The sequence below is a fragment of the Cokeromyces recurvatus genome (genome assembly GCF_025118155.1).
Source record: "Cokeromyces recurvatus strain NRRL 2243 chromosome Unknown BX663scaffold_31, whole genome shotgun sequence".
In the NCBI taxonomy this organism is placed as follows: Eukaryota; Fungi; Mucoromycota; class Mucoromycetes; order Mucorales; family Mucoraceae; genus Cokeromyces; species Cokeromyces recurvatus.
Genome location: NW_026251417.1, coordinates 19,693 through 47,016, shown reverse-complemented (window position 1 = coordinate 47,016; position 27,324 = coordinate 19,693). Strand labels below are relative to the sequence as shown.

The window sequence follows — 27,324 nt, the reverse complement described above, 5'->3', positions numbered from 1 at the left end:
TCCTTATTATTAATAATTTACCAATTACCAGAAATCCTTCTATGAACTAGTACTCTGTGATCTATTACTATGTTGTATTGCCACATTGCGCAAAGTGGTATTCATTGGTAATTGTATCTAGAATAATATATTAGTCTCTTTTTAGACTCTTTAGTTGATACATGTCCTATAGAATAATTAAAGGTTCTCTAAGAATATATATAATCTAACTTTATCGATAAAAACACATGATATAATATATTGGAAGTATTCTACATTACTCTATATCATAACATTCATAATATAGTTCTTTATATAATAAAGGTGGTGAAAATTATCATAAATAAATATCAAAATAAGTCTTAATAATATTTGATCAAAGTTAATTCTATAACCAAGTTATCTGTTAAGAAGATTGATTATATCTATTTACTGTAAAAGTGATTCTGAATAAAGCTATGCGACATTTATAAATTTATTCAAATAAAAAGGTATATTTTTTTTTTGTTTAATAAAATAGCTTGCAGTGTTATTATGTTCAAAATGATGTGATATATGGATCACTTATTAAACTACAACTATATGAAGAATAAAACTTCTAAATGCACTAGTTCGTTAAAATGATATAAATTTATAAAATCATGATAAATAGTGTTACCGTACTGATGTCTTTATAATATATACAATAATTTCCATAATATATGTGAATGTCCGTCATTCATTACAGTCAAAGAAACTAGGCTGGGCCGATAGGAAAAAATTTTGGTCATTTTAAAATTGAATTGGGACACGGTTGCGAAAATGGAAAACCTGAAGGGATTCTTTTTTTTTTTTTGCTATTCTAATAAAAACTCTTCTTGAAGCATCTGTTGCTATTTCTTTTCTCTACTTCTTTGAATACTTACTGTTGTAAATAGTGAAGCTAATCTTGATGGGCAGACAGTACCATTGATGATTCAGTACTATCCATAGGAATCGAGAAAAGCCTGCACGAGCGAATGCCGGGGACAGGTTGGTCAAGAAAAAAAAAGGACTTACTTTAAACAATATCCTTCGTTTTCTACAGGACAAAGAGGACCTTGTACCTTTCATTTCAAAAAAAAAAAATAGACAATATCAATTTTTTCGTTGAAAAACAAGGTCTAGTAGGGTATGGCCAAATTGTTTCGTCTGCTTGTGATACTCTAGCTACTGCCTACAACAACTTCTACGTGGAAAATTACGAAACTTTTATTTATAAGGATCTTAAAATGCCACTTGTAAATAAGGTTGTATACGATTATGTCTTAGATGAAGTCTTAAAGAACGACACAAGGTTAGGTATGCTAGAGGGTTTTATTACACAAGATGGCCTTAATAGTGCACCAAATCTACAAGCATTTTTAAACAATATCATTCAGCCAGTTAGGAACAGAATACATCGGCTCCCACTTTCAAGAGAAGAAGTGATCGAAAACCCGTTCATTGTTCTATCGATAATGAGTTATATTCTCCAATCCTACGAGTAGATCAATATACAATTGCAGGAGAATGCACAGCCAACCCGAGCAGAAGAACCACTGGAACAACCAACAGAGCAACCACCAGCTCAAACTGTCGAGTTAGTTTATCCTCAGACACAAACGCGACAATCCCAGAGGCCTCACCTGTTTTCTCTTTTTCCAAATCCTAGTCTTAAATGGCAATTCATAAAAAATGATGGTCAAAATTTGTCAACTCTTTTCCCTGATACACGGCTCCAAAAAGAAGAAAACGAAACAAATTTCGCACTCGCTACATGTTGTTTTTTCAATTCTTTTGATTTTACCAAGCTGGAAATCAGAAAGTAAGTTTTTTTTTTTTTTTTTAAAAAAAAAAAAAACCTCCCAATTAAGGTCATTATTAATTTTTATTACAATAGTTTGACCAAATTACAAGAATTACCAAGACAGAAAAGACGGATACTTTTGAACAGTATATAAACTGATGGATATACTTGTAGAAATTCTTTCGCAAGGAGTGTCCCAGAAACTCTTGAAGAAGATAAAGTCAATCTTGAAATCGCTGATTTCAACGCAGATAAAGTTGAAAACTTTTTCCGTCCTTGTTTTCTAGATCCCGGCCGTAAGAATGCATACGTAGCATATTATGGAGATGAACGGGTCAGGTCTCTGACAGTGAATGAATACTATTACTCTTCTGGATCTGTAAATCGAGCAAGAAAACAAGATGCCTTCAAAATCGAACAAGGCATAAAAAATCTGGAGACTCAAATCCCGATGACTAAAACTTCTTCTGCTGATTCCTATATCAACCATCTAACATATGTACTGACTCATTTGGGTCGTTTTTTTGACTTCTATGACTTCAGAACAGCTTCGAATAAATAGAACAATTATTATGGGAGACAATGTGTCCTCGAAGAGGCTTGCAATATTCTGATTAATGGTGGAAAAAAAATATAACCCCAATCGAAGAAAGAAGACGAGATTAAATAGATGGAAAAGAAAAAAGATGGCCAACCGACGAAGTCTTAATGCTCGCAATCTACCAATTGAAGTAAAGTAGTAAGCTAGTTTCCAAGTTTAAATGATCATCTTACTAACATCTATTTATATTTTAGACGAACTAACTACAAAAGCCGTTTCGCTGAAGGGGACACAGCAAAGATGTCTTTGGTGATTTTCGATGATGGTTTAAAAAGGAGTAGTCATTTGAAGTACAGAGGACGACGAGTTGGCGTTTCTGACGTTATTTATAAGAATTTAAAAAGAAGACAAAACCTCAAGGAGGCGTTATCGCTCGATATAAATGAATTCCGGACCTCTTCTGTAAGTCATTACAATACAAGTAAACGCTTATTAAGTCAACTAATTATCCTTTTATAAAATAGGTCTGTCCAAATTGCAAAGAAATGAAGCTTAGAACTCATAGAGTTGACGACAAATCTTTCTTTAATATATTGATCTGCAACGTTTGTAATATTTTATGGAATAGAGATATCCTCGCTGCAAAAAAAAATATGATGTTCATCGCATGTCAGATCTGGGCTAATATGGAACGACCAGTTGTTTTTACACGTCAAAACAGACAACGCACCACATAGAACATGGCTGTTCTGCGTCTTCGGATACTATACTCTATTTCTAACTTAAGAAACGTTGTATAACATTAGAATTAATCAAATTAACAAAAGTAATAAAATCCTCACGACAAAAGAAAAAAATGAAACGCTCCTAGGTGGGCTCGAACCACCAACCTCCTGATTAACAGTCAGACGCGCTAGCCAATTGCGCCATAGAAGCTAGTTGTTTATTTGCATCAGAAAATCATAGGTAAGCTATATTTTAAAAATTAGCAGTCACAGATGACGTCACCCTTAGGTCGCTTAAATATTTCTATTATTTTTCTTTATTTTTTTTCTTCATGGTTCCTCCGCTACAAAACACTTCTGGGACGTTGCCTCCAGACAACGTTACCACTTTATCAAATTCTAACTCTTTGTCTCCTCTTTCTGAGACTAACAACACCCCCTCAACTATTCGTAGCTATGCTTCAGTCACTGCAACTTCATCTCGAGACTCTCGTTTGGATTCTAAAAAACCCTCAAAATCCATGCCTCCTCACCCCAGAAAAGAGTTGTCGCTTTTTCGCTCCACTGAAATTGAGAATTGTTCCAACAATTCCTCCAAGCGTCTTGTTCACCTTACGGGTACTACTGAACATTCCGTGTTTTATCATATTCCTAAGCACCTTTCATCCTTGAGATCAGCCCTGGCCTTAGAACTAAGCCATAAATTCCCCCTTGGAGTCGGTCTCGGATTAACTTTAACCGAAGACTCTACAGGCACCAATATGGAATTTACTTTAGCTTCAAAAGGCGATTGTGAGTCAGCCATTGCTTCACCTATCAACGTTGGAGATACGTTTTTCCATGCCTCTCCTGCAGTTCATCCAGATCGAGCTCTACTACGTATCAATTTGACCAAACTTCCCATCTGGACTTTAGATAAGCTTCGCAACAGTCTTCTAAACAATTTATCACGATATGGTATCGTCCGTGAGATTGTCATTTATTTGGATGATTGGTCTGGATCATGGCCCACAGGTAACGGTCATGTCTACATGGAACGTCCTAGTAATGCCAATAAAACTCATGACGTTTTGACTTATAACATTCCACTTGAAGGAGAAAATACCTTTTGTCTCGGCACCTGGACAAACATGGGCAAACACTGTGTATACTGTAAAGGTAGCGATCATTACCGTAAAGATTGCACTAAAGCACCCTCCGAAAAACGTCGTTGTTATCAATGTGGTAACGTAGGTCACATTGCAAGGAATTGTTTCCGAACTAAAACAGACAATACCACATCGAGTAAGCGTCGTCGAGAAGTCAATGTTCAAACCCGACCTGCTAGTATCATAGTTCCTCATGCATCCTCAGAAGATCAATCTCCTCCCTGTCCTGATTCTAAAAACTTAGAATCCGTTGACGATGTCCCTCTCATCGTTTCTTCCATTGGTGCAACGAGTCCACCAACTAGTCCTACTATTGAGGATGATACTGTTTCACCTCTTTTCGATCCACAAACGGAGAATGCTAACTCTGAGATAAACACTTCTAGACTCAATCCTCGACCTACTCGGTCAACGGCAGGTACAAATTCTACACTGGCGGATTATTTGACAAATCTTCCTAATGAGAAGCGTTGTAAATGTGGCGGTACTGACCATCAGAAAACGAACAGTAAAAAGTGTCCTCTTAACAAAAAGAATCAAGATAGTCACAATATTGATCTTAACGAGAATTTGATTGCCATCACTCCTGTAGATACTTCTAGCGTAGAATCGGACAGTTTGGGTGGTTCCAATGCTATGGAGGAAGATTAATCCCTTTCCTCTATACATATTTCCCACTACTGCTTGCTTATACTTACTCAACGTCTTTCCTTTTACTGAATCTATACTTATACCTTTATTACATTATGAATAATCAATCTACAACTTCCTATAACTTAAGCGATTCCTCCCCGGCGCTTAATACTCAATCTCAATTCTTATCTCCTACCCTGAAAATCGGCACCCTCAATTGCCGAGGTCTACGAAAAACTTCTGACCCTTCCATCAGTAGTCAATTCATTCGATATTTACGTACTTTACCCTTTGATATCTTAGCTCTACAAGAAACTCATGCATCCTCGTCTGATATTGGTGACTTGTTTCACAACCAATTTCTAGCAACAAGTAGTTATTGGTCTCAATATTGCGGCTTGGTGTGTCTATCACCTCTCCTTAACTTGTCTGACCCAATGTGGGATAATGACCAACGAACACTGACAGTCAAAATCACTCACACGCAGACTCTTTTCGATCCTCTTTTTGTTACGGTCTTATACGCTCCTGCTGATTACACTCAACGACAGTCGTACTTAGACCCAATCCTGCTCAATCCTAACAATACTTTTGAGACTATACCCTCTCGTCACATTGTTTTAGGAGATTTTAACTACTCATATAATGCTAATATTTCCTCCCATAATTTTCTGAACGCTCCTTCATCATGGTTAAATTATTTGGATAAATATTATACAGATTCAATTCTGGCTACTGATCAATTTCATCAGACTACTTTTCACCGTGGCTCCTCCAGCTCATGTATTGATTATATTTTTGTTAGCCATGATCTATCTCGTTCCTGTCTTCCTCCGACGGCGTTATACATCCAACCTGCCTGGTCCGATCACATGCTCCTGTCTCTGACACTTCAATTGGAGCCTCCCCTTCCGTCAAATAATTCGTCCGCTCCATCATATCAAACTGGAAAAGGACTATGGCGTGCTCATCCTCGATTAGCTTCTTCCAAAACTTTTCGTCGCATCCTCGCATCTGCCATTTCAAAAACTATCGCAAATTTTCCTTTCGGTCTGAGTGCACAATATAAATGGGATGCAATAAAAGCAACGGTGAAAAAGGTATCACAAAATTATTCACGTAAACAAGCTTATTCTCTTTCGACAGCCGAAGAGGTTTTACAAAATAAGCGTTCTGTTCTCCGTAAACAACTTTTACGTGAACCTACTAGACAAGCCTCACTATCCCCTCAATTAAGTGCTGTTGAACATCAATTAGCCTCGATCCAACAACATCGTGTTGATACTCTAGCTCTGCGCTCCGGTCTTCAATGGCGGGAAAAAGGTGAATTGTCCGCTGGCTACCTCAAAAGGACGGTAGCCCAACGACAACAAAAAACTTTATTTAAGGCTATTCGGCACCCTAGATCCTCTGTCTTGTGTACTACACGCTCCGATATGCTTAATGCGGCTCAATCCTTTTATGCTGATCTTTATTCTCCTGATCCTGTAAATGATGATGCCATTAATGAATTACTCGGTTCACTTCCATCGTCTCTATCCCTCCCAAATTCAGATCAATACTGGTTAGCTAGTTCATTTACCTGGGATGAATTGTTGGCTGGTATTAAACGCTGCCCGAAACAAAGTAGTCCTGGTAAGGATGGGATCCCTTATGAAATTCTTCGTTTGGTGTTTTTGCATCCTGATTGCCGTGCTATTGTTCTCCAAGTATATAATGATGCTCTTTCACATGGTGTATTCCCAGACTCGTGGCTTCAAACGTGTGTCTCATTACTGCCCAAAAAAGGTGACCTGAGTGATTTAAAAAACTGGAGGCCGCTATCTCTTATCAACACCGATGCTAAAGTGTTTACTCGCTTACTTAATGCTCGAATAGTTGTGTGTGCTAATAAATTGATAACTCCACTTCAATCTGGATTTCTCCATGACCGGTTCATTGCTGACAATGGTTTAATGATGAAGCTGGTCTTGTCTCATGCACGCTCCTCCGATTCTGAGGCAATTGGCCTGTTGCTGGATCAGGAAAAAGCCTATGATCGAGTACATCCGGTTTATTTAACGCGTGTTTTACAACATTTCGGCTTCCCTATTGGAATAATTAAATGTATCACCAACTTGTTTTTTGGCACTAACTTACAAATTAACATTAACGGTTTTTTCTCTGAGCATGTGCCTCAATTGCGTGGATTACGACAAGGCGATCCTCTATCTCCCGTCCTCTTCAACCTGGCATTTGAACCATTACTCCGTCGAATCCTCGACGACCCTACTTTTATTGGGTACAATTTACCAACGTCCTTATCGGCTCCCACAACTATCCAACATCGCGTTAAATTACTTGCTTATGCAGATGATATTGCTTGCTTTTTAAATTCTCCTACTGATCTTAATATCTTAAATCGGCATCTCCACACATATTCTGTTGCATCCAATGCTCGTATCAATTATCACAAGACAGAGGCCTTTGCATTATCTGGTAAAAGCTCTATCTATAATCGTATTTGGCGTGCTCCTCTGGCTCAGAACAATATTTCTGTATGGCATGATGTTAATTCGCCAAATTCTATTATTTACCTTGGATATCCTATCTTCCATTCACCACTTCAACGCGATTCCTTTCTTCAGACTCTTTTAACCAAAATTGAAGCAGCATGCAATATACATAATCATCGATCTCTTTCTTTCCGTGGCCGAGTGACCATCGCTAATAATTTGATACTTTCCAAATTATGGTATATTCTACGGGTTGTCTCAGTGCCTAAGCATTTCCTTTCCTCTGTTGTTTCTCTAGTTTCGGGATTTGTCAGTATCCGATGTTTTCCTCGTATTAGTTTTAAATCTATGACCTTATCTCGAAAGAATGGTGGGCTTGGTTTACTGGATCCTTTTATACAACAAGCTTCCTTACAACTTCGTTGGCTTCTTCCTTTAATTCGACGGTCTAATCTCTCACACGAATTTTGGTCCAATCCCAACCTCTGTAAATCTATTGTGCTTCCATTATTGGCGGACTATCTGATGTACTCTCTTGAGACCATCTCGGGTTTGGTTCCTAATAATACTTTGGTGACGGACTATCGTCTTTGTTTCTTGTTTCCATCTCTTCGTCCCCCTTTGGTTTCCCATAGCGATAGCCCCCTATACCTCCTTTTTCATGCGATGGATATTTTACCTAAGGACTTTTCCACTGTAGTTATCAATCCGGAGACATCGATGCAACTTTCCATTGATAACATTGTGATTCACCAGCCTACGAAACCTATTCGCAAATCAATTCTTAAACTCTCCGTGCGTGATGTGTATATGATTGAACCTACCTCTCGTACTATTAGGCCATTTACTAACAGAGAAATTGTGCGTCGCCCTCGCTTAGTTAGGAAGTTTTTGAAAGATGTTCAAAACAATCACATCCAGCTGGCTCCATTCTTTATACGAACATGCATTGAAGCTCGCTTTGCTCACTTAGGTGTCCCTTCGTATTCCCCGGTTAATCATGACATGATCGACACCCAACCGTTTTTTAATTCCTGTGCTCTAACATTCCAAGGAAAGGATATTTCGACTAAGCATTTCCGCATGGCTTGCACCCCCGCTTCCGATAATCGCTTTGTAACCCTCAGCCCAACGAAATGGTCATCTTTTTGGCGATTTCCTGTATTTCATCTTTCTCGCAATGTATGGTATAGAATACTACATGACAAACTGCCCTGTCGGGCGGTTTTGAATAGGTTTATCCCGCTCTCGGTACCATCTTCGTACTGCCCCATCTGCTCACTCTCTGTGATCGAAGACAGCTCTCATTTTATTTTTGCCTGTCCTTTGAAGCTTATGGTTTGGCAGGAATTATGGCCTTCATTCTTTACTGCTCCTTTCTCTGTAGAACTATTAACAACGGCTATTTTCGCTTTGAAATTCCCTGACTCCAGGGATGATAACTTACTCCCAGCTTCCGTCTGTATCGGCCACACACTCCTTGCCATCTGGCGTTCTCATTTTAATTTTATCTTCCATGAGCAACCTTTTGTTACAACAACAGTGGTATCTGTTGCTCGATCCCTTTTACTAACTTCGTTCCGTGAACAGTTGTTAACGGCAGGTAAGTCTCCGTTTCCAATTCCTCACTTTTCGATTTAAATTCCACCTCGTTGTTCCCTCATTTAGTCGTATATCTTGGTCTCTCGTCCCTTGATACAACTTATTTTTTATTACCATCTGAACTTTACAAAAAAAAAAAAAAAAAAAAATCAAAATTTTTAAAAAACGCATATCATAAACTTTAATGTGACTTTCTCATATTTCACTAATAAACATCCGAGCCATTTTGGTCTCCATAAAAAAAAAAAATTTATTTTTTTCTTGTTACAATGAAACTACTTTCAATTTTGAAAGAGAATGAATCTCTATTGTCTATTAAAGAACCTGAATTACGAGATCATTATCAAGATTATCGTTTGGTTTTTGTGTTTTTAATAATTTTATATTTTAATTTTTTACACATAAGCACCGTAGGCGTATCAGTTTTTGTTATTCCGTATGTTATGATTGCAGTCGTCTTTACAACTAAGTTAATATAAATAAACCATCATTTATTTAAATAATAAAGAGGTTATTCAAATAAATCCAGTATATTGTACTTTACAGCATCATATTTATTCTACATTCAGTTTTAATAATAGTCATTGTTAGAGTATTTGAGCATTAAAAAAATAATTATATACATCATATTATGTAATAATAGGAATTCAATAGGATTATGCAATTACATAATTATTTATACAAGTCATACATATTATATATGCATTTATAATATTTAATATTGCTATGTAATAATATCTCAGAGGATGATAATAATAGTAGCGCATAAATACTTAATATTTGTTGTATTTGTACACAATCTGGATATAATAAAACATAAATGTTGAATATTCATCACTCAATAATGTTGTATAAACAATATTATTACGTCGAACATAAATTTTTGTAATTATTAATTGTAAAATCTCCAAATAAAACTCTTATGGAATTAGCAATCTGTTGAATACAATACCAGATTACGATCTGTAACATAATTGCTAATAATATCGTGAAGAGATCAATATCTAATAACATGACATCAATGAAATAAAGCATATTATCTATTGCTACAAAAAAAGTATAAATAGTCAGATGGTTTTTTTTTTTTTTTTTTTTTTTTTTTTTTTTTTTTTTTTTTTTTTTTTTCATTAAAAAAAATATGTATAAATATTTATATGTTTTTTATTGACTTTCCCGAGCCGAACAGATAATGACATACTTATAAGCTTGGATTTTTATATTTCAAGGTATCATTTTGTTATCTGTCATTTGAAAATGAGTTCTTCTAATTACAAGTAATAAACTAAGTGAATTGAATATTCTTCTCACTATAAATAATAATAATAAAAAGAATAGAAAAAACCAAAGATTAATATTTTAAATTACTGGTAATTAGATCTTACAGTCAACAACTATTTCCTGATCCTTCATCAACAGACAGTAACAATAAACGTAAAAATTTCCATGAGGCCGACCAAAAACTGATTGATGAACGAGAAAATGAGATTTTAACTTTTGGATATGAATGTAAATTATATAATGATGAGAACACAGCACTCAAGATCCATAATGGCGAATCCTTAATTCCTTGGAAAAATCACGATGAACAAGCATCGTTATTGATGGACAGATTTGATGTGCGTCATTTGATTGATAATCTTGATGATCTTTGTGACATTGCTGAATTACCAAATAAAAATTTTGAACAAATGTTGGACCTTGAACGATATGCTGATCTTTATCAACAAAATACAGAAGAAGGTATTCTTTCTTTCTTTCTTTCTTTCTTATTATTAACCAAAAAAGAAATCATGCTATTTAATATCAGAGCCTCCTATTAAAAAGAGCAAAAATACTGCAGCTATACCATACAAATACGACGAAAATTCTTATAATGAAATACAACGAACAATACTTACAAAATATAAAACACCTTCATCAATGATTATTGTAAATATAATACATGCGTGATTCATGTGTTTAATGATAATTATTAATATTATATTTATTAAGCCTGCAACAGAGGAGCAAATGTCTATTATAGAACAAGTAGCAAAACATGCTAATTCAGCAAAAGATTCTAATTTATTTGAGATTCAGGTGCAAGTAAAAAATTCAACAAATAGCTTATACTCTTTCTTAAATAAGCAAGATCCACTTTATTCATTTTATAAACACGTACAGTGGTTAAATCGATTAGGCAATTATTATAGCAGTGACAGTGAAGAAGAAGAAGAAGATAAGGGGATAAATATCCCATCACTCGAAACCCAGCAAATAATTGATAAAACTGCAAAATATATCGCAAAATCAAGCAACGGTGCTGAACTAGAAAAACGATTAAAGGAAAGAAAAAACCATGATCCCAAGTTTGGTTTCATACATCCTGATCATTTATATCATTCTTTTTATAAATCTAAAATTAAAGAATATAAGGATACATGTAAATAGAGGATTAAAGCCAATTATAACCAATAAAAAAAAAGAAGCCAAATGCATACTTTTATTGCTATTCTCATTTAGTATTAGCAAATCATGCAAAGAAGAAAAAAAAAAAAGAAAAAAAAAACTGCTCCTGTTGAATGAATGTGCTATTCTTAGCCCGGCTTCTTTAGCTGTGAATTATGAATATCTGTGTAAGAGAACATTATAATGTTAAAAATAGAAAGATACCTAAAGATAAATTTTTGATCCATATATAATAAGTATTACATATAATACATTATACATTTACCTTGGCGCTCAAGGCGATTTACCACATTAATACTAACAAAATTAGATAAATTCGAATGATTTTAGGCACAAGCTAAATGAAAAAAAAAATCAAGTATTATCAGTTTAAAAATTATGACATCCTTTCTTTATGAATTATAAATGCATGTGAGGAAACTCCAACTCAAAAAAACCATATTATGTATGATACTTAATACGTTTGTGGTATATTATATAAATCTATGGATATTATTGATTAAAATTTTAAGCATAACTAAATTCTGTTAGGCTATAAATAATATGTTCTCTCAATATTCTGTATGCTTTAGAAAGAAGTTTAATATTATCTAATTTTCGTACTTGTACTATTCATAGTTTCAGTGTATATAGAAACTGTAGTTAATTAGACTCAATAAACATAGAATGATATGAAAGACTGTACTCTTGAGCTTCATTTGTTAAACGAGATAAAGAGAGGGAGGGGCCGCTTTATGATCCTATGTGATGAGGCATCAATGCCTTTATACTTAATTCTTATGAAGCTACTGAACTATTTAAGTGCAATTATCATAATATTAATTTTTATTATTATTTATCTATTTAAAGTAAAAAGTAAAGCATATAAATATATATTTATATAAATAGAGAGAGGGTTATTAATAATCCATAGAAAGATACAAATAGCTATTATTACCTTCTGTTTCACCTAGGCATACTATAAAAGTATATTAGTTCTAAACTCCACTTTCTATGAAGAGTTGAATAATTTATAAAAGTTAATATGTTTATAAATATTTATATATGTATTATATGTAGAATAGGGAAGCTTATTTGGTGAGCAAAAAAAAAAAAAAATGTTATAATGACTATTTTTTCTTTTAATTGTGTGCATATACCTTTAGTATGAAAACCTTTTATACAAAGGCTCACTTGTCGAAACATATTAAAAAGAAAATGACAGATTTTAAAAGAGCATTTATATACTATGAATTTGAAAATATTTTGTAGTATGTTTATGTTTACAAAGCGCGAAGTGAATTATTACATAATAAACTGATATTTGTATTTGACACTTTAAATCCTCATTTAGCACTGCAATTAATTATGTCAGGTCATACTTTATTTATTTTTTACAATCTTCAGTGGCTTTCTCGGTTCCTTTTAATTATTATATACTTTTTTTAGTATTAAAGAATAAAGACATAAAAAAAGAATGTTATAAAAAGTAACACTGACTTTGTTTCTTTTTACATTTACTGCTTAATAAATAATGTAAAATATTTATTTATTCTTTCAATATATTTTTTCTTATACATACATACATTTATTTATATTTATACTATATACTTTGAGACCAATCAAATTCTATTGAAAAACTATAATATGCCTATCTTTATTACAATAGATATTTGGTCTATACTAGAAGACATTCCCGTTATTTTTGGATATATTGGTAAGTTTTTCTCCAAAAATAAACTATCCATATTGAAAATCCTTGATAACTTTTTTCTTTTTTTGTAAACTCAAGAATTAATTTTGTAGACCAAGACGCACAGAAAAGTTCAAACGATAAATAAAATATGGAGTATAGTTTACATAAATCTCTTTATTATCAGTACATTCTCCCCCTTAAACAGTTTAAGAAACTAACATTTGTATTAGAAAGTTTCCTCAGTTTTTTTTTTTTATTTTTTATTAAATATAACCTCTAGTCAAATGTGTATATTTTTATATAAAGATTTAAAAGTTGCGTCCCCGATTTATCTAAAAATACATTACTCATTTCGAAACAATTTTGCGGCGGAGACGGATTATCCTGCTACCTGTATTATGTTTGAATGTCCATTGCTGTTTCTTCAACAGAAAGAAAACAATTTTCGGTAAGGTTTTTTTCTGCAATGCGGGAAGTAAAAACTATCTAATCAGGAAACTAGATTAATTAGTCTTCATCTTAGCTAATCTATTTATTAAAAAAAAAAAAAATAGCTAGCATGCTTAGCAAAGAGTTTTAGGGGCATATCTCGATTTCACCCTTTAGCTCTGTTTCTAAACAAAATAATACAGGTACAATTGTTGTACTCTTCAACCAGAAGCTCGTATAGAGAGTGTTATTATATGGAAACCTATACACAATGCTTCTTCAGCAGCAACATTGAGCTGTTACAAAAAAAAAAAAAATTTTTTTTCTTTTATGATAGTAATAAAGCATTGAATCCGAAGAATACCATTTTTTCATATACTTTTTGTTAATTACTAAAAGCAAAACATTTTTTATTTTTTGCTCATCAATTAAATGGGTATTTAGATTTAAACCCCAGATTCTCTCAAAATAATAAAGATAATAATAATTAAAACTGATTGTCTTATTTTGGACTAAAAACAGTAGCAATACGCTAACACATCCTTTTATCTTCTATTGTCCAAAAAAGAATTTCAAGCTTCTTTTTTTCTCTCTTTTAAGATAATGATTACAACGTTATGTGCCCACTAACAACCGGCCATTTAAAATTTTATTACTGTTTAATTGTTCACCTTTAAATAGAAATTTATAAAGTCTAATTTACATGTAATACAGCGCACAAATTATTAGTTTATTAATAAATCCAGAACAACCTAGCACATTTTTAAGTTGCTTTTTCTTTTCTTTTTCTTTTCTTTTTCTTACCTTTTTTTCTCTTTTTTATAAACTTCTTTTTTTACTCTCTCTTTCTCTTTTTTTTCCCCGTGTGTGTGTTATTGTATTCATATATATAAAATGAAGTTGACTGCACTCTTAGCTTGTCTTCTAGCTGTCATTACTATTTCATGTGTTCAAGCTAGTAGCATGGATGACGCTTTAAAGAAATTTTGTGGTGGTAAAATATATTTATAAATTGAGGACAAGCATTTAGCATGAATATAAACTTATTCATCTTTTTTATTTTTCGATAAAAGGTCTTGAACTTCCTGAACCCAAGAAGGGTCACACATTTTCTAATCCAAAGAAAATCAAGATTACAGTCAGTAAATATCTTTTAAAAAAAATTTTGGTTTATAAAAATTTGTTGAACTTAACAACTAATTCTTTTTTTTTTTTTTTTTTTTTTTTTTTTTTTTTTTTTTTTTTTTTTTTTTTTTTTTTTTTTTTTTTTTTTTTAGAAAGAAAACCTAATTCCGAACAAAAAGTTATTTCTGCAGTTGATGTAAATATTTTTATAATTTCTTTATGTTTTGCGTGTACTCATGTTTTTTTTTCTTTGCATTAGGCTTATTCTATCAACAGTAAAGGACAAGCACAATATCTTCGTACAGTTTGGAAGGGTAGTTACAAATTACATAAGAAGGCCTCTTTAACGTAAGAAATATGAGTAGTTATAAACTATTATGTTTCAAGATTTTATTAATTCTATAAATATATAGTGTTAATTTAGAGAAAGCACAGGTCAAATTCCCTGGACAATTTGAATTCCGGTAAATTATCCTTTTTCTACAAAAAAAAACATATAACTCATTTTTATTTGAAACAGTGTCTGGGTTCACAATGAGAGGGGTCCCGATTGTACCTTAATGTCTAAGGTCTTCAAGGTCAAATCCTCCTCCCATAATAACGCTGCTGAAGAAGCTGAATACCAACAACTCAATGAAAATATTGACCGTGGCTGTTTCGGTGTTGAATTAGTCTCTCCTGGTTTGGGTGGTGAGGTTATTGCTGGTCAACCATTTAATGTTCATATTAATCGTGATTCTGCTGCTCATACAGACACTGTTACCAAGTTAGAACTTTATCGTGTTAACTTGGATTCCCGTGAATCAACAAAGATTCAAGATTCCTGGTCTGGTAGTGAAATGATCACTAACCTCATGAGCATCAAAAATACCATTCCTACCTCTGCTAAGGTACCTAACTCTGCTTTCTATTACAAATTGTCTGGTACTACTCAACATGGTGAATCTTGTGATTTCTTCTCTCATCCTTTCTATGTTAACTAATAATAATAATAAAAATAAAAATAAAAAGGGGAGGGGAGGGTATTCGTAAATATGATGATATTGTCCTTTCCCTCCCTCCCACCTCCTCTTCCCTCCTACCTATACTCTCATCTACCCTATTTCTTTCCTCTTCTTCCTTTTTCCAAACTGTATACATATTTATATAAAAAATAAATAAATTTTGTCCCATTTTGTATAACATATTTAAAAATAGAATTTATACATCAATAGTCGTTGATAGGATAGACTCAACATAATCAGCAGAGCGTCTTTGCTTGTTTAATGCTATTAAATAAATTCATAAAAATAAGAGGGAGAGGGAGAGAGAGAAGGTTTATTTATTCTAGATATAAGGTGTATATGTATATTATTGTCACTATTATTAGTATGTATTGCAGTAGTATATGTTTATACATTAATCCCAAATTAATTGTCCGTGCTCATTTACACTTGCAGTTGAAGTGGGTACCTTAGAGGATGAAACACGTTTCCCGTTTTTACCCCAAGGTGTATTCTTTCCTTGACCGGTTGAATAAAATTCTTGTATCTTGAGCTTTTCTAATTGTTTTTGATGTTGACGTAGTCTTTGTGCCTGTACTTCTTCTGCTGCCATCTTTTGTTCCTTCTTTTTCATTTGTCGAGCTTTATTTTCGCGTTGCTTTTTACTCAGTCCGGGAATATATCTCTCATTATTTTCAGTTGTTGTAGCTGCATTATTATCAATATAGTGAGAAGTAGTGGTAGTGACGGAAGCCATTTTAGGAGTATTACTATTATGAGATCGACGACCTAAAAGCAAAAGCAATATACAGTTATTATTTTTTTATTGCTTTCATTGCTTTCATTTTTTTTTTTAATTTCTTTACTTTTAACTTGACTCCAGCCTTCTTCATAAGGTACAGATTCCCATTCTTCTTCTTTCTGTTCAGGCTTGATACGCATCACACGTGCATAGTGAGCTGTAGGATCCATGTGCTCATCAATTTCACTCACTTTTTCCTCCTCAACGACCTTTTCTTCTTGAGGTTCTGACTTCTTTTCTTCTTGAGGTTCTACCTTCTTTTCAATTCTCTTTTCTTCCTTCTTCTTTGCTACTTGTGTCTTATTATCAGTTTCTGTCTTTTTTTTCTGGGACTTTTTCTTCTCGTCCTGTTTCTTTTTGTTATTATTTTCATTACTCTTCTTTTTATTTTTTTTACTAGTATTTGTATTCTCTGTCTCCAGTGCTAAACGTTTCTTTGCTTCTATCTTGGATTGCTGTTGCTGTTTTAAACGCTTTTGTCTTTCATATTCATAATCATCCAGCAATGGTTCAGCATTAGGTCCACCTGTTTTATAAACAACAAATAATGGGAATAAAAAGACTAATATCCATCCTGCTAATCTCAAATAATCAACAAAATCCATCTTTTCTTATAATAATAATAATAAAGAAATAAATAAACAAAAAAAGGAGAAAAAAAAAAAAACACGAAAAATATTAATTTTTTTTTTGTGGATATGTGTAACATTTTTACTCGTTAGCTCTCCTCTTGAATTTTTTGATAGCCAATCAAATACACGTAATATGGGTTCAAAAGCCCTTTGTTTGCCAAGAAGGTCTGATCTATGTTGCAACCAAAAAAATAAACCAACACATTATTATTATTTGGGTTACACGCATCTAGACAAATAGTTTATATGGATATCTAAAGAATATCTTCTATAAGTATTATTATTATTATTACTATTATTATTATTATACATGTCTTGTATGCATAGATAGTACCGTAATATGATATATACTCTCTAATGCATATATTATTATTATTATTGCATACATATATATAAATATATATGGTATTATGTATATATAATTTTAATCTTGATCAATGAACACAGGCTTTTGTATCTCCTGTTCTGCTGGTGGTAAAGGTAAGTAAAGGCCATGATTGTGAATGTAATCAATGACTGGATTAGGTAGTAAATACTTAATTGACATGCCTCTTTTCACAAAAAGTCTATTTAATTTTTACTATTAATTTATAATCATTACGTAATAACAAAAATACACGTATAAATTACCTTATTTTTGTAGAGCTAATATCATTATGGATCAATTGTTTAATTACTGTAACGTTCATCTAATATGTATAAGATATAATTAATAACATAACCTGAATCTCCTCCTCCTCCCCCCCTTTTTTTTTCAAATATTTACTCTATGCTGATAAAGGATATCGTGTGATAGCAAAAATCCATATACATCAGTGCCTGTTCTTTCAATAATGACACAACCATAATGGCCCACAATATGATGTAACTAGCGAGAAGGTTTGTTTTAATTCACGTATTACATAATAATAACAAAGAAAGTGTAAACTCACATCATTAGGTGCCCAAACACCAGGATGTCCAAAGGAGGCAATTAAATCACCACCAGCTAGTAACATAATACGAATTTTACGTCTTTTTCCTATTAAAACAAAAAATGAATATGCTGATACCTTTTTTTTTTTATAAATTTTCAATTTTTTTTTTTCCTTTAACATGCCTGATTTTGTCGAAATGCCACCACCTATTGTATTCAACTCATGATCAAAATGATCAAGAACAACCGCTGTACGTTGATAAGTTGTTTGACGTGCTTCCCAAGAATCCACCATTAACCAGTTAGATGTTGTTTCAACTGCCAATTGGCACATCTTGACACGATGTTCTGCCTTTGCTAATCCTTCTTTCATATAATAATCAGATACAGGTGAATAATATCCTGTTAATAATTCAAATTCATTTCGTTCTTTAAAATGATCTTGAGCCATTTCTATAAATCACAAAAAAATACATGTAAGTTTGTCCATGTTTTATTACATGTATATTTATTTACCAAACATTCTCAAATGAAGATAAGTTACAGGTGAAAAAGAACCACAAGCAACCAAAACTAAGGGGATCTTACTCTCGTCTATATACATATATACATTTATATATATATAACAATAAAATGTACACGTACATGAAGAGAATTTAGAATTTAGATTAATGGTATATTTTACACACACGTTTTTTTTTTTTTGGTTACCTTTCATGACAGTAGGTAAGAAATGGCGAGGGAATTTATAAGGGGTCTCGAAGGAAAGTGGTGACAAGTCATAAGATGTGGATATTATTGTCGTGGACACCCTATTTTCTTTATTCATCCTGTCAAAAATATATGAAGATATTTTTATATAAAATGGAAAAGAAAAAAAAAAAAAAAAAAAAAAAAAGTGCAAATATGAAACCCCCATTTCAAATTTAATCTCTATATCGAATCAGCTGAGAAATTAATTTTTTTTTTCCCGGATAATACTACTATTATTACTACTTCGTAGAAAGACCTTCTTCATAAGTACTAGTAGTAGTAGTAGTAGTAGTAGTAGTAGTATAAAGTTATATATTATCATATTATACATAGATTATATAAGAAAAATATCAAAGATAAGTTCATTAAAGGTATTTAATATAACATATAAAAAGGACTATTTTATCGATATGATAACCTTATTGTTGTTGCCATAGAGATAAAAACAATAAATCATCCGAAATGAAAAAATCAATAGATAATTGGCTGTAGATGAAATCTGATTGTCTTCTGTTAATATTCATTGATAGATATGATTAATATGCTAAGAGCTATTTTGTACCAAAAAAAAAAAAAAAAGTAACCTCGCTGTTATAATTGAAATAATGGATATTCTTCTTTGTGTTGTTATTTAATCAGTATAAAACACTTTCTTCTTATTATCTTTGTTGACTCATCATACAAAGTAACTTTTGCTTCAGGGAACAAATAATAAGGGCTTTAGAATGATCAAGTCAATAAAATTAGTAGTTCTATAGAAACCATGCTAATAAAGATATATAAACAATTTACAACTCAACTTTTGGATGGCGTAATTATAGGGCCTATTTCTTATCTTTCTTTAGGGTAAAGCTTTGAAGCTATTGCTAATAACACTAATATAAAAAAAAAGAAAGATAACATGAACAATAAACAAGATCAGAAGCTTGTACACGTGATGAAAAAAAAATTATTTATTTATATAATACAAGCATTTTATAAGTGATAACAGAATGCATGTTAGACAACAAACAAGTTTTGTCAAGATAAGAAAAAAATAGTCTTGGAATGGTACACTCAATAAAGACACTGAAAAATTGAAAGGAATCCAAGCAGAAGTCATGAATAGACTGTGGAGAACATGGCTGATTAAACAGAAAATGCAGCCATTTGACTGTAGCGTAACTATTGTTGATAACTTCTAACTTAATAAATGATTGCTATCTTGTTAGTAATAACTTGATATATACATACACATATTTTTATATATAGATCAGTCATATTAGCTATATCCTGAAAAGAAATTAAATCTTACAATCATAAACTACCCTAGCCTTTTAGCAAGTTCATCAAAAACTATGGGCATGATTCCAATACTGCCGAAAATATTCATCCATCTCGTACAAGACACTAACTGTTTGAATTTATCTTTTTTACTTTCTTTCGTCAAGAGCGATAATATTGTTGCATATAAGAAGTTTTTTTTTTTTTTTTTTTTCCTTCTATGAAACTTGTGGAGGTAAACATTTCATGTGCCAATTTTATTCTAAATTAATTAATCATTTGTCTCAAATTCTTCCAAAAATAATATAACACAATCATTGATATTTTTATAGAATCATCTTCTAAACGACCCATACTGTCTTTCTTGACTTTAAGCTAATATCAAGAGCTATAGGATAATTTAGTATTTTACACTAAAACAAGTCACCAAGTTTCTACAAGATGAAATGATAGTTCCTTAAATAGATATAATGCATCTGTTTGATACTCTATAATAGAGGGCATGGTATCTAGCAATCGTGGCTACGTCCAAAAATAATAAATATCTTCATCTTTTTTTTTTTCTTCTCTCTCTTTTGTGTATTTTATTCACTAGAAATAATTGCATAAATAAGTATGTGTATATCAAGTCCTTAGTTAAAGAAATCAGATATGCATTCTCATGGTATATATTATATACATTGGAGCCTTATATCAGATATATTATTTGGATGATTTGGCAGTTTTGAATATGATCGATAAGAAGCATTTATTGTTAAACAAACATATTGCAAAAACATAAGCCAGATTTGTTTGCTTAAGGTATAATTCTTTGATAATGATGAAACTATGACTCTTAATATTTAACTATAACTTTATCAATACAAATAGCTTTGATGTATATTTCCCAAATTCAATGATTCATGATATACTAACCAAGTAAAAAAAAAAAAAAATCAGGATATACAGCTTTTATTCACTCTTCAAATGGCACTCAATGTTTGCAAATTCTTTTATAGCTTGAATAGAATTTAGATAATATACAAAGTGTTCACAAGTCTAATAATTCCAAGTGTTCCAAGACTTGAACTTATCTAATGTAATTCAATCAAACTTTGACATCTTCTACAGATAGTTTACATGGAAATAAAGAGAAAGAGAAAGCAAGCCTTCTAAGATACAAATATCGTCAATTCTATTCTAAACATGTTTTCCGAAAGTCATCTGTAAGTGTAGACAGTTTAAGGATACTATTTGCTTCCAAGAAACTAAAACTGACATATTTAAGCAATATAGTTCTTTATATTACTTTTTCTAGTAAACTCTGCTTTTACAAGACAAACATTTCACACTTGTATCTTAACATGAATGCAGATTGTATATTGTTCAAACTGATAATATTATCTTTATTTTGATGACTTTTACTTTTTATTTATTTATTTACATAAGATTATAGACTTAATCATTCTAAATCCCTTATTATTTGTCCCCTGAAATGAAAATTACTCTGTATGATAAGACAACATTTTATGCAGTACTAAATAACACAAAGGTAAACGTCAATTATTTCAAATCATGATAGCGGGACTCCTTTTTTTATTTTATTATTATCAAGTCATAACCCACTATTTTTATAGCAGATAGCATTATTATGTAGTTGATAGCTACAATATAAAACTTATTAGTTTGTTCATATAGCATAAAGAATTCTTCTCAATTTCATAATATGCTTTTATTTTTGTCTATCCGCTAAAGAAAAAAAAAAAAAAAATTCAAATTAAGAAACAGCTATAAAATCTTTTTTTTTTTTTTTTTTTTTTTTTTTTTTTTTTTTTTTCTTAAATATTCAACAAATATAACAATACAAAGTAATTCATAATTATGGCACAAGGTAATTTGAAATACATATATAAAAGAAAAGAAATGTGTACTTCATGTTTTAAAAAAAAAGTGTGAAAAAGAGAAGGGAATGTTTTGGTTAATTGAAAGAAAGAATAATGTTATATCATTATTACAAAGCGGATTACTACATGAGAATTTGAAAAGGGGGAGAGAAAAAGAGAAAGAAAGAGAGAGAGAGAGAGAAGGATATGCTATTTTCATATTACTCATTATGAACATGGACATGGACAGAGATGTAATAGTAATGAAACTAACACAATACGCGTTTAATCGTTTCTCCCTTTTTTAGTTCCTCGTAATTTCCGTTTATTGGAAGAATTAGAGAAAGGAGAAAAAGGACTTGGAGACGGAGCATGTAGTTATGGTTTAGCTGATGATGATCTTTTAATGCATAATTGGCATGCAACTATTCTCGGTGCACCTCATGTATGTTATTTTATATTATATGCACACATATTTGTATTTATTCTAAATTCATATTTTAAATAGTCAGTTCATGAAAATCGTATTTATAGTTTAAAAATTTTCTGCAGTGACCAATACCCTAATCAACCTCCTACACTTCATTTTGTATCAAAGATTAATTTACCCAGTGTTAATCCACAAACTGGAAAGGTTTGTTGTTTATTTATATTGTATTCAAGCGATTGACTATTATTAATGAATTATGTGCTAGGTTGAACCCAGTCGCTTACCTTGCCTTACATATTGGAGAAGCAATTATACACTTGAGACTGTATTAACTGAATTAAGAAGGTAAATACACATGAACAGACAGATAATAATAGATACGTTTCTAAATAATGATAATTCTTTCAATTAAAAAAAAAAAGGGAAATGGCTACTATTGGACGTAAATTACCTCAACCCCCTGAAGGCACCACTTTTTAAATTGATTACAAGTAAACATAAAGAATATATTATTCATAAACTATTCTTATAAAATTTTTGTCTTTTAATACATGTTATATAAACACGAATATCCAACGCATTTGCATAAATGGGATATGCAATTTGAGTTTATTCACCTATTTTGAAACTTTGCAATAAAATAAATAGGGTCAATTATATCTTGTTTAGACATTTTTATAGGGGAACATATATCAGTCGATTTAGCTAGATTTAATGTATATATTTATATATATGTTTGAGTATTCTAGAAGAGTTGATTTCTTTAGCATTAACATTATATTAAAGACTTATATTGAAAGCCACTAAAACTAAGCAAAAGAAACTGAAATGTTTCCCTCACACTCTTCTTATACGTATTGTCTCTTCTTTAATAGATAAGTTAATTAGAAGAGAAAGATAATCATAGCTTCTTTCACAACTAAAGCGTTATCGAAAGATAGAAATGACCCTATTAGTTTCTTTGGAAATTGTATCGCTTTAGATCAGATGCTGTAGTTAGTTTTGACATCTACTTTCATGATAGACCTAAATACAAAGGGAAAAAAAAATTCATTCACTATGCAGGCAATGATTGTGTATTTGAGAATCCGCTTTTGGTCAAATCCATTTTCTTTTTGAATCTAATCTCGATAAATACTGGCTGTTCAAAAGACTAATTATTAAAAATGAAGAGCACGAACCAAAAGGTTAGTTTCTGGTATAGACAATATCTATCCAATAATACCAATACATACTTGTATAAATTATTGTTTTTCTTCTGTCAATTAAAGATGTTCAAATATATAGCTTGATCCAGTTAAATATACTTTCTCCAACAGTCATTATTGATTCGGTAGTACTTGTGCAACTAGTGATGATTATGTAAAGAACATTGCTACGTCTATTTATTGATGCAAATGTCTAAGTAATAAAGACTAGATTACATAAACATATTTATAATATCTAATATTGTAATTAAAATTAGTACAGTAGCTGGAATACAATAGTTGTTAGGAAACATTCTAATTAACATCTATTTTGTATATCAAACAAAATAGCTAATGTTGGTTTCACAAACAGTCATTTCCAGCCTTTCTTCAATAAAGACCGATTATCTACAAAGATATTTGTGTTTAGAAAGCCGCTTCGAATATGTTTAAGAATACGCATACAAATCAAGTTGACAATATAGGAATTATGTATCATTAGCTTATATATAGATATATATAAACACTATCCTCTGGCTAAAGCTTTGTTGTATGTATGCATTAAAAGGAGTTATTCTTTATTTTTTAAGTATGTAATATTCAATTGTATCAAGCGCTCCTCCATCCAAATAAACACAATAACACCATCCAGTTAAAATGATAAATAAAACTTGAGAAGCCATAAATATAAGCTTCAATATAAACATAACGTATGGGTTTTTCTGCATAAAAGAAAATACAATAGCATCGTTATTTAAACTAATTGTTTCAAACCACCAAATGATAATAAAAGTAATGATATCAAAAATACTCTCTATACACTTGCAAAAGGTATGTCCAAAGGTTATTTCGGTGTTTTCCTTTGTAAAAGAAGGTAAAGCATTTTCAAAAATCTCTTGCGAATCAGATAATGAACTTGTGTTGTCTGGATTTAAGCTGATATGACTCTGATGACTTGAATTAGAAGGATTTATATTCATGTTTGAGTTCAATCGAGAGCTTAAGCGGCTTAAAGAATGCTGTGAATAAAACTCTAAGGGTTGAAGCAAAGAGTCATGCCTTGAAGTAGATCTTGTTAATCTTTTATTATGAGATGATGATGTAGAATTTTGATGAGTGAGTCTTATATTCTGTGGTCTCTTATAGTATAATGAAGAAGGACATGCTGTTGATCTCATCTTGTGCAAGGCTAAGCCCTTCTCATTTTTAAATATGCCATAACAACCTTGACATTGATTTCTCTTGATGTCCATTATTTAAAACAAGAAAAAAAAAAACGAAAAGAAAACACTGATTAAAATTATATACATATTTATTGTATATAGAGCCATAGTATCTAAAATTAATATTTATTATCCTTTTTTTTTTTCCTTTTATTACGACTGAGGGTTTTTATAGTTTGTATTGCTTTGGATTTACAAACACTAAAGTACATTTTTAGATTGAAAACTTGCGGGAATTTTGAGTTCTACAAAAGAAAGCTATTTATCTATAAAATAAAAAAGTTAAACAATGAGGTAATCGGTAAATTACGATTTAGTTTATAGTAAAGGTGTTTAGTGAAGCTAATAAGTAGCATTTAGAGACTGTACGTCTAAATCAGTTTAGTCGCTTTTTATTTATTTATTATGTAAGCTTTTTACAAAACTGTTACTAAAGATTATTTTACTATTTCATCCATAATCTTATTAAGAACGCTCTATAAGGTTTAGTCAAAACACTATATATATTATTAATTCTAGTTGATAAAATCTTAACTTTTATAAAAGAAATAGTCATTGTGTTGATGAATAATTACTGTGCAACTACAGGTAATAGACTTATCATACCAGAAATCTAAACTACTAACACACTAAATTAAGTTTGATATTGAAAAAAAAAGTAGGAATTAGATGGGTAGCATATGTATTCAGGTTGAATTTTTTTTTCTGGTAAGTAGAGGTATACATCTAACTGATTTACTTTTTTTTTCCAGACTTAAAATGTGAGTCTAGAATTCAATGGATCATAACTACCATTTGGTCAACAAATAACGCCACCATATCCTTAAAACTAAAAAATGTACGCCTTCTAATAGCACTATAACGGGAAAGTAAATCCTATCAATTACATTATAGTATAATTTTGCCTTAATTCAAGACTTTTACGGTTGTCTAAAAGACAATAAGCTTGAAGAAAAAAAAAACTGGGTTACATGCCTCTACAATAAAATATTATAGGCATAATAAACTGGTTGCTCGCTATATATGTGTATACCTTACATTTATACAGATAACCTAAGAAATATGTTTAAAAAAATGCAACATTGTCTAAATGAAGACTATTATTGTGCTTTCTTTCTTTGTTCATTTGTTGCTATTACTTTTTGATATTTCCTCTTACTGCTCCCACCCTTTTTATATAAGGCGTTATATAACTATCTAATCTTTTATTCTATTTCTTATGTGTCACTTCTTTCCTAATACTTACTGTTCATATTAGATTAGTTTCATTCTAAATTTATGTCTGCTTAATATATTCATGACAATTATTACCAAACGCTTAATTTTATATTTTCGCATATTAATAGTTATAATATTTCTTGGCTTCTTATTTGCTGTTATAGTTTTAATAAAATGTCTCAATTACCTACCTACTGTTACTGAGTTTTAATTATATTTTCGTTTAGCTTATTTAGTGTGAAGAATACGACGACGGCCTCAATTACAGAACAAGAATAGAGTTCATTATAATATACGTAAATTATATATAATAGTAGTAAACTATTTATCACAACCAGACACGATACTATATAATTTATTCCCATTTATCACTTCTCTCAAGTTTATTTGATTTTATCATTCTTAATGGAATAATTAGATTATAATAATTCTAAAGTAAACGTAGCGTAGTAACAAATTAGCTTTTTTTATTTTATGTTATTACTATTTTAATCCTTTTCTTATTTGGACAGCTTGTTATTTAAAAATACATATTGAAGACAGTTAAATAAGATTAATTAAACTTTAGTTGTTTCAACCAGTAAATACAAGTCACCACTTAATTTACATGAATAATTGAAAAATAGACCAGACAAAAAATAACTTTGCAAGCATAATCATTAAAGCTATTCAATTGATAAAGACTGTATGTGTGACGCATGCGCATATGATAAATGTATGCATTATTTATATTACTATTACAGTTGTTTTTATCATTAATACTAAATGACAGGCCAAAATCCTGTTGCTGCTGCTGTTATGAATAGTTTTAAATTCAGTTAATATAATATAATATAAGAGGAAAAAAAAAAAAAAAAAAAAAAAAAAAGATCAACTTTATTATATATATTCATATAAATAAGAGAAATAGATATATTACAATATAGATATTGTATACATGTACATAAACGATTGTTAATAATAGCTGCTACTATATATTCTGTTGTTATTATTTACAGTATAAAATTGGAAGGATGTAGTTATTGTGCATTGTGAGACAAAAAGAGGATGAAACAAGTAGATAATTTTACATTTTTACAGCAGAGTTTTTATTATCGTAAGCTGGAAGACTCCTTCCTCCACGATAAGTAATTCGAGCATCGTGTATTAACGGACTTGCAACTAATTCAGCATCAAATACAGGCAAAGCTTGATTTGAATTGATAAATAAGAATGAGATTAATAATGAAAAGAGACAAAGAATATTCATATTGATTCAAGTATATATAAAAAGAAGAAGATGAAAAAAAAAGAATAAAAAAAAAAAAAAAAAAGAAAAAGAAAATGAATTTTATCTGAATATTTAAATGTATTTTTATTTTTGGAAGATGACCTCTTAACCTGTATGTTACGCATCATTCCCGGTCTTTTTTTTTTTTTTATTATTATTATTATTATTGTTATTATTT

General features: G+C 31.0%; 9 protein-coding genes and 1 non-coding gene across 10 annotated transcripts; 6 read left to right on the top strand and 4 right to left on the bottom strand.

The window, feature by feature from the left end:
* Positions 1-1,229: 1,229 nt before the first annotated feature.
* BX663DRAFT_554972 (uncharacterized protein) lies at positions 1,230-2,348 on the top strand (the record flags this gene model as incomplete). The annotated part of the gene is made up of 3 exons (XM_051531581.1): positions 1,230-1,445; positions 1,506-1,804; positions 1,961-2,348. 3 exons carry the CDS (start codon positions 1,230-1,232, stop codon positions 2,346-2,348), a joined length of 903 nt encoding a protein of 300 aa, XP_051379317.1.
* A 124-nt stretch (positions 2,349-2,472) lies between these two features.
* BX663DRAFT_489226 (uncharacterized protein) lies at positions 2,473-3,064 on the top strand (the record flags this gene model as incomplete). The annotated part of the gene is made up of 3 exons (XM_051524874.1): positions 2,473-2,522; positions 2,582-2,789; positions 2,852-3,064. 3 exons carry the CDS (start codon positions 2,473-2,475, stop codon positions 3,062-3,064), a joined length of 471 nt encoding a protein of 156 aa, XP_051379316.1.
* Positions 3,065-3,189: 125 nt separating this feature from the next.
* Positions 3,190-3,263, bottom strand: BX663DRAFT_t121. Its single transcript has one exon. It is a non-coding gene; the product is annotated as a tRNA-Asn (tRNA).
* A 119-nt stretch (positions 3,264-3,382) lies between these two features.
* BX663DRAFT_521336 (uncharacterized protein) lies at positions 3,383-4,005 on the top strand (the record flags this gene model as incomplete). The annotated part of the gene is made up of 1 exon (XM_051529226.1): positions 3,383-4,005. A coding segment is annotated over one exon (342 nt), but the record flags the coding sequence as incomplete, so codon positions are not given.
* A 6,426-nt stretch (positions 4,006-10,431) lies between these two features.
* BX663DRAFT_210842 (uncharacterized protein) lies at positions 10,432-11,666 on the top strand. Its single transcript, XM_051521767.1, has 4 exons — positions 10,432-10,670; positions 10,755-10,859; positions 10,923-11,545; positions 11,616-11,666. The coding sequence occupies exons 1-3, from the start codon at positions 10,572-10,574 to the stop codon at positions 11,358-11,360; spliced, it is 642 nt and encodes a 213-aa protein (XP_051379314.1). The 5' UTR covers positions 10,432-10,571; the 3' UTR covers positions 11,361-11,545; positions 11,616-11,666.
* A 2,710-nt stretch (positions 11,667-14,376) lies between these two features.
* BX663DRAFT_554968 (uncharacterized protein) lies at positions 14,377-15,590 on the top strand (the record flags this gene model as incomplete). The annotated part of the gene is made up of 6 exons (XM_051531580.1): positions 14,377-14,476; positions 14,556-14,624; positions 14,760-14,803; positions 14,867-14,955; positions 15,021-15,071; positions 15,128-15,590. 6 exons carry the CDS (start codon positions 14,377-14,379, stop codon positions 15,588-15,590), a joined length of 816 nt encoding a protein of 271 aa, XP_051379313.1.
* A 789-nt stretch (positions 15,591-16,379) lies between these two features.
* On the bottom strand, positions 16,380-16,562 carry BX663DRAFT_441447 (uncharacterized protein; the record flags this gene model as incomplete). Its single annotated transcript, XM_051523456.1, has 1 exon — positions 16,380-16,562. One exon carries the CDS (start codon positions 16,560-16,562, stop codon positions 16,380-16,382), a length of 183 nt encoding a protein of 60 aa, XP_051379312.1.
* An 886-nt stretch (positions 16,563-17,448) lies between these two features.
* Positions 17,449-18,544, bottom strand: BX663DRAFT_441368 (uncharacterized protein; the record flags this gene model as incomplete). Its single annotated transcript, XM_051523450.1, has 6 exons — positions 17,449-17,590; positions 17,655-17,713; positions 17,791-17,892; positions 17,957-18,069; positions 18,145-18,393; positions 18,457-18,544. 6 exons carry the CDS (start codon positions 18,542-18,544, stop codon positions 17,449-17,451), a joined length of 753 nt encoding a protein of 250 aa, XP_051379311.1.
* A 1,914-nt stretch (positions 18,545-20,458) lies between these two features.
* BX663DRAFT_538038 (ubiquitin-conjugating enzyme/RWD-like protein) lies at positions 20,459-22,946 on the top strand (the record flags this gene model as incomplete). Its single annotated transcript, XM_051530671.1, has 5 exons — positions 20,459-20,474; positions 22,127-22,263; positions 22,327-22,452; positions 22,514-22,593; positions 22,671-22,946. The coding sequence occupies 5 exons, from the start codon at positions 20,459-20,461 to the stop codon at positions 22,726-22,728; spliced, it is 417 nt and encodes a 138-aa protein (XP_051379310.1). The 3' UTR covers positions 22,729-22,946.
* Positions 22,947-24,013: 1,067 nt separating this feature from the next.
* BX663DRAFT_554965 (uncharacterized protein) lies at positions 24,014-24,688 on the bottom strand (the record flags this gene model as incomplete). The annotated part of the gene is made up of 1 exon (XM_051531579.1): positions 24,014-24,688. One exon carries the CDS (start codon positions 24,686-24,688, stop codon positions 24,014-24,016), a length of 675 nt encoding a protein of 224 aa, XP_051379309.1.
* Between the last annotated feature and the right edge of the window lie 2,636 nt (positions 24,689-27,324).